General features: G+C 40.2%; 1 protein-coding gene across 1 annotated transcript in view; it reads left to right on the top strand.

The window, feature by feature from the left end:
* Positions 1-6,576: 6,576 nt before the first annotated feature.
* Positions 6,577-7,563, top strand: part of LOC118341854 (parathyroid hormone-related protein-like) — a 4,382-nt gene continuing 3,395 nt past the window's right edge. The window contains exons 1-3 of the mRNA XM_035680258.1: positions 6,577-6,630; positions 6,876-7,055; positions 7,303-7,367. Coding sequence (XP_035536151.1) covers positions 6,577-6,630; positions 6,876-7,055; positions 7,303-7,367 — 299 coding nt within the window. The remainder of the gene's footprint in view (positions 6,631-6,875; positions 7,056-7,302; positions 7,368-7,563) is intronic.

Genomic DNA, 7,563 nt, shown 5'->3' with positions numbered 1-7,563 from the left:
ATCATGAAAAAGACGACGACGATGACAGTATAGCTGATTTTTATGGAGATCCTCATCCTGGTCCAATGTGGCAATTAGAGGGAGAGTTTGGTTTGACACTGGCAGTAGTGAGGGGCGGATCTAGAGAAATATTCATGTGGCATCTAGAGGGTGGCATGGACACTTAATCATAAACGATCACATATATCAGTATTTGTTTGGAAAAGGCCCTAAATGGACATATATGAACTCAAAAATATCATTGTGGCAGATTTGTAAAGTTGTAGAAATATCTAAAGGTGGCAAACCTCAATTTTTCATTTTTCCAACGTCCACTTCTTTTTTTTGCTATCACCGAGTGTAAAATGTGGTCAGTGCTCTTTGTCTGTTCAGTTTCATTTAGTTAAGTTAGCATAGCCTGAGTTGGGCCCAGAATTTATACTGTTTTTTGTAAATTGCAAATTTTTTGGGTAACCTACTCATGCCTGACAGTGCGGTCCTTCACACCCTGTTAAAAGTACTGGTATTGTTTCCTCTATGTTGACATACTTTAACTGTAATTCAGATATCTCAAGGTTGACACTTAGCATTCACATCTCTGAAATTTTTAAATCTAGAATGCCCTGTGTCACTAATGCATTCTTATTGTAAAGGTTTTTTACATCTCTCAATACTTTTGAATACTTTCTCAACAATCAATATATTTCAGTTTTGCAAAAACATTTTTACAGTGCAGTCACCCAGCTTCTGTACTTGGGAAAAGTTGTCGGTGATTCAACTGTCACTCATGGGCGGCCAAAAGCCCGGTGAAAGGCTCTGTGCCGGCTGAGTGGTGAGCATTTCTGAGGCCCAGGCGGGTGGGGAAGAAAGGCCTTTGTTCAGGGCTTCCCACTCCACCGGCCTGCCTTTGGGCTCTCTGGAAATGGGGCCACAGTAAACAAACAATACGTCCTGATGAATGGATAATGATGCACATGTTTACTGAGTGAGATTTCTGCAGCACATTCTCTGTTCACTCAGCAAAAAACATTTGAAAAAATGAGGCGCACAAATAAAGGCCGGACCTTTATTTGTGTTACATCAAAGAAAAAAAATTGTTAGTCTCAATTATCAGCAGCCTCGGTTTAGTGAAAGTTTAACTCGAAGTTGATCCTTCGGTCGGTCCACATTAGTTATGTAAGTCTCTGACTGTCTGAGCTGAAACCACTACAGCCATTACTGCTTCATATTTCATTTTTCAAACAGCATATTAAGCATATATTTCACTGAACAGCATTTCTTTTAAATCATGCATCTTAGAGGCTCTTCCGGCCTCCCTGTGTACTCAATCCCACTTTACTGTCACAAAATACATTCCCGTTGGGAATAAAGGTGTTTCCCAGTTTATCAGGAGGGATTAAAACATCAGGCGGACAACATCAACAGATTGGAGGGGACTGCAGAACATCTCTTTTGTCCCGGTCAGACTGGGGAACTAGGCCGTATTGTTCTGTGTGCAGCACATTGGGAGGCTTGGGGTCTTTGGCGCACCGGAAGAGAGCCTGGGAACAATAGGCCGCACACAAATCCCTCTCCTCACCTCACAAGGGCCTCTGCCTTCCATTCCCATGCCGGAGAAGCACCAGGCTCAGGGGGCAGCCCATCAAAGTCACTTGACTCAGGAGAGCTCCTCTTACAGAGGTAGGGGGCAATATCCTCTCTGGGGCCATTAAACACAAGCACCACAGAGGGTACTTGTTCCAGGTCTGAAGGACTCCGTCTGCTCGTTAAATTCTGGCTACCTCATGATTCTTCTCGAGTAATCATCTCAGACATTTTCGTAGAGAAAGGTGTGTCCGCTCCTGCTCTAATGTAACGCAAGAGAGATTTATATGTTTGCTGTCCCATATGCTTCATGTTGGGTCCAGAGGAACGCACAAGCATTATATTAGATAGATAGATAGAGTTTTAGACTAGAGTGAGATAGAGTATGGATAGATAGATAGTAGAGTAGAGTAGTAGATAGAAGATAGATAGGATAGAGTGATAGGATGTAGAAGGTGTATTATGAAACAGTTAAACTTCCTGTTCTTGTTTTTAACTGACATCAGGTAACATACTGTATTGTGATCTCAATAATCAAATTACAACAAGTCCTTCGAATTAAATGACAAAATAAGCTGTTTTTTCATACTATCCAGACCAACACATAGGACCATTCTCTGATATGACCCCACTATAGACAAGATGGTCACCAAATCACTATTGGAAGACAAATCAGTAGGTTTAGGCACAGAAACAACTGGTTATGTTGAGGGAGAGATTACAGTTTGGGTTAAAATAAGTACTTTGTTATGGTCAGGGGGCCTTCATTACCATGGTTACAGTAATAAACATGGTTAAAGACTCACACAAGATGATAGTGTGATGGGGTAAGTAAAAATAATTTATGATGTACACAGTTTTGTCAACATGTTTCATGTAGTGGATCAAAATGAAATGCATGGCAACCCGGTAGTTCACCTGATAGAGCTGGCACCCCATGTAATCAAGCTAGAGTTCTTTGATCATTCATTGGGGTTTGATTTTCCGGCCTGTGGGTCCCTTTGCTGTGTTGTCATTCCCTCTCTCTCTTCGTCTTCTCTTCTCTCTCTTTATCCTCTCCCCTCTTTCCTGTCACTCTACAGCTGTCACTGTCAAATAAAGGCAATAAAAGCCCCCTCAAAACACAAAAATATTATATGTTGCACATATACCTCTAAATATACAGTATGAACATGAAAAGAATGAGTAGCAAATCCTTAAAATTAAAGTTCCGCTCTACTAATATGAGTAATTGTTGCCTTGATTGCATTCACTGGCAACAATTGTTTCTAATGTAGGAAATGTGATGTTCCTATACTGCACAGAAGTTAGGTGATGGGCATAAAATACATAGCACTATGAAACTAGGCTGGGATTCACATGCTGCATCACCCTTAGTTAAGGGCCTGATCTGACGGAGCACAGTTTTTGCAGTGAGAGGCGTCTTTCCTAGTTGTTTTCCATGGGCATTATTGTTTGTGCACTGCTTATGCTCCCTGGGCGCCTCACAGTTTATTCGATGGGAGCACCTTGCATTTTTGGAGTAGTGGTTTGAACACCTCAAGTTGAAAGAAATTCAACTCAGACCAGAAAAGTGCCCAATGTCATTTGTGTTTTTGGCATCTGAAAAATCAAAGCATTTCTGTGTGTTGTTAACCTGGAGAAAGTCAGTCATTTCCAATCTCGACTCATCACGACTGTAACTCTCTATATTCAGCACTAAATCATCTGCAATCGGTCGTAAATGCAGCTGCTCAGCCAAGAAAGACATATATTAAGACATATTACCCCAGTTTTAACACCTCTTACAGTTCACAATTGTATTTATTTCTTAAATAGCATTAAACAGATTAACCCCAAGCTCTGTCTCTGACCTGTGTACATGAGTACACATAAAATGTCCTTCTCACGGTTCCAGAGTCTAGATTGACAAAAGGTGCACTTACTGTCATAAACTGTGAAATGACTGCCTTTGTATTTCCTTCTAAACATAAGATAAAAACACACCTTTTTAATTGGGTTTTTAACTGATTTGTATAATAATCATATCTCCTGGACACATTTAATTTGATTGTTTTATTGTTTTTTCTTATTTCTTATGTCTCTGGTGCCCTTTGTTAAAGCACTGTGTAACTATATTGAAAACAGTGCTATAGAAATAAAGGTATTATTATTAAAATTATCATTAGTAGTAGTAGAAGTACAAGAGTAGAATCTTTACCCAACCCTAACCATAAAAAGCTAAAATTCTATTGTAGATGTCATATTGTCATATAAGGAAAACAAATAAAACACATTTACAGGGCATGTTACATTCAGTATGAACATTTTTCATTAGCACTGAACAGTTTGCAGATATGTCCGACATAAATATTTCCTTGTTACACTGATCAAAAATGTAATATGGGATGAATTATGTTTCTTATAAAAACACATTTCCTATTGCAACATACAAGAGACTGGGATATAGCTTTTCTCAACATTGTATGATGACAACTGCACAACCTTGTTTTAAAATCCTCGAGGCTAAACTGGAAGTTACCTCCACTGTGCTACTGTTGTATTCACTTTGGCTAAATTATGAAAATAATTTTTCTATTTGTAACTGGACAGCTAAAAATATTCAGAAGATATAACACAAAGTAATGAGACTTTCTTACATTTCTGTTAACCACAGACCTTCAGCATACATTAAAAAGCCCAAAGAGGAAAAGCTGTTAAAGGGAACCCATGACTCAGAAATGCCGATTCATTTCTGTGTTTCAGTCTGAAGCTGTGTCTCTGAATTAGGAGTAAATAAAAGACAAACTGGTTGTTTGAATGAACAATCATAGTTTGAGAAAATGATATGACCCTTCTGCCTCTAAAGCTGCCTGGATGAACACAGAAAGCTAGACAGTTCCTCGTGCCTGAAAAGTTGACAGTTTTAACATGATGCTTTCAAGTACATATAAAATAGGAGAGATACTTGAGAGGATACAAAATATATTTAATTCATAAGACAAGTCAACTTCTGAAGATATATGGTAAGATATATAGTTTAGTAATAATCATAATAATAATAATAATTTACACTTTAAAAACAACAGTTTACTTTAGTTTTTGCACAAAAGTGAACCAAACACTGAGCTATAGGGCCACAGTGAGGGCCCCGACCCCCAGGTTGGGAACCAGCAGTCTGGAGCAGAAAGCGCTGGCAGTCAGAGGCTCGTCGCTCTTTATCTGACAGCTTGAGGGTTGTTGGTGTCTGTAGACATATGCTGTGTGAAGGAGGGAAGTGAATAACGCTGATGTTCGATTCGGCTGCCGACCAAAACAAACCTGCTGAGGCCAAACAGAATAAATGTTCTTTAAAGTCACTGAGGGTGTTGGAAAAGCGAACCAGAGGGAAGAAGCTCTAATCTCAGTCAGATTACCTAATGAATGAAGGCTCTGAGCTGGACGTTGGTGGCAGCAGTTGGAGGTTTGGAGCTGAAGGAGAGGTTTGAAGCAAGTGTCGTGCAGCAGTTTCCACACTCGGACTGTTGAGCTTACGTCAGGGGAAACAGAGCTGCACCCCGTGAGCGATATGCACTTCATGGGGTTTTGGGACGGGATTAACGCCACCTGAGTGGAAAGGAAAACAGGAGCGCGATGAAAACTGCGAGGTAAAACTCCCACAGCGGTGGAAGCTACTGACCTCCGACCCTCCGTCGTCTGCTGCCTTCCATCAGTTTTACACTGAAACAGTCAACAATCGAGCATTTTTCTAACACGAACAGCAACGATTAGTCGATTACTTCATTGGTAGATCGAACGATAAGAAAAAAAAAATATATATTTATTATAAAACAATATTGAATCACCATATTTTGTTTGGTGATTTCGATTCTCACAGCTCGGCTTTTGTAAACTGATGTTTGATGTTACAGGAACTTTTTTAACTGGTTTCCTAAAATTGTTTTTAAAAAAATAGACGTATTGATTAATAACCTCTGTGTGCTCAGATACTGTGAAGTTCTTAAAATCCAGTCAACACAAGAGAATCAGATTATTCAGTGATTGAATTAGTAGATCAAAAGAAAATCAATGAACTTTAGGATTGTAAGAAAATATCAAAAATATATTTGTATTGTGAAATCGATCAATGCAAACGCCGATATGACTGTAAAAAATTAAAAATAAATTGCAAACAGAAATTGAATACATTGAATCGTAACTTCTTTAACTTAACGGGTAAATAAAATATCTATGATTTGATTTATCGTGAAAGGTTTCGTATCTGCAGATTATTTTATTTATTTAGATTTATTTATTAAAATAATCTTTAAGTTGCAGCTCTGTGGATAACCACCAAAGTCTTGAGGAATTTACACATTTTTCTTCTCAACTAAAAGAATCCAAAATCCTCAAATAAAATAGTTTGAAAATGTCCAAATGTGGATGAAATCCAGCAGCTGAGCAGAGAAACTGAGTTTGAATCTGACTTTGAAAGCCAACGTTCAGTTGTTGTTTCTCTCCTCAGATCTGTACTGTGAATAGTTTTAGGAGCTTTAAGGAGGTGAACGTTTGTGGCACAAACCACAGTTTTCTTACTTCCAGTGAGATTAGTCATTACGTGATCCTGTTTGGGCCTCCTGACGAGAACCGCCCTGTTACAGTAACCAGGTCTGAACTAATATCAACACATCATCATGTGTTCATCATCCGTCTGGGCTGGGATCTGAGTCTGGGTATCTGAGTCTGGGTGTCTGAGGCTAGGTGTCTGAGGCTGGGTATCTGAGGCTGGGTGTCTGAGTCTGGGTGTCTGAGTCTGGGTATCTGAGTCTGGGTATCCGAGTCTGGGTGTCTGAGGCTGAGTATCTAAGGCTGGGTGTCTGAGTCTGGGTATCTGAGTCTGGGTATGTAAGGCTGGGTATCTGAGGGTGGAAGTGGGTATTTGAGGGTGAAAGTAGGTATCTGAGGGTGGAAGTGGGTATCTGAGGGTGGGAGGAGTGGGTATCTGAGGGTGGGAGTGGGTATCTGAGTTCTGCTGGTGTGAGAGGAACAATTAGGATGAGGAGGAAGTTGGAGCGCTGCCACCTCAGGATGTATCAGGGCCTGTTTCCTGTGAGCGTTACTAAAGGTAAAAACAGAACCAGATCAGCTTTCAAAGGCAGAGGTTTTCTCTTTAGGCTGCGATTTACAGGAAATATCTGTATGCATATAAACAAAAGCTGCTCTCAGGGGTTCCTCTGTGTGCAGGAAACTATTATTATTCAGCAGAAACACACACAGAGAAACATCATGTCAGCTTTGAGTCTTTTTCTGGTTTGATGCTGTAAAACCTCCATACTGATCTGAACGCCCTGCAGATACCACCCACCTCTGCACAGGGAGGAGGAGCAGGGCATCATGAGAAAACTCTGACAGCTCTAATCAGCCGCTGCTATCTGCCGTTGAAGCTGGCGTGTTTGTGTGCTCAGACACCTGAAGTGTTTGGCCGACGTTGGCGCTCGGCGGTTCCCAGGCTTCGAGCCGTGGCCTCTGTTTGTGTAAGAGTTCAGACTCTGAGTAACGCGACACCGCAAAGGAAAGCAAAGCCTGAATCTTTGTGCTGCTCCGAGTTGGAAAGATAACAGAGTCAGGACTGATCTCTTCTGCTGCTGCTGTCTCCAGTTCTGTGTTTTTATTACGAGATCCTTTCTCTTTGTTTTCATCATGTTTCTCTAAAACGCAACAAATTTCTATGAAGTTTGGTGTGAACTTCATCCACTGTGTCTTCTTGAGTTTTCTGTGCAGATAGCTCCACCTTGTGGTCACTTTGTGTCAGACAGCAGCCAGGAGTCAAAGCGGAGGTTGATTCAGTAAACTGACTGTATTTACTGTATACTTCATATTGATCAGGATCAATAATATATCAATAACAGCAGAGAACAGCTGATAAACAGTGAACACAGTAACAGCAGGAAGTTTGATTATTTCCTGTGAATATTGATCAGACATATTGATCCATTCTATGTCTGTATTCTGTATTTTTATCAGTTTAACAATCAGACTTAA

The sequence above is a fragment of the Morone saxatilis genome, unplaced genomic scaffold (genome assembly GCF_004916995.1).
Source record: "Morone saxatilis isolate NCDOM2014 unplaced genomic scaffold, NCSU_SB_2.0 Contig10, whole genome shotgun sequence".
NCBI lineage: Eukaryota > Metazoa > Chordata > Actinopteri > Moronidae > Morone > Morone saxatilis.
Note: the sequence above shows the minus strand (reverse complement) of the source record. Positions and strands in the feature narration are given on the sequence as shown.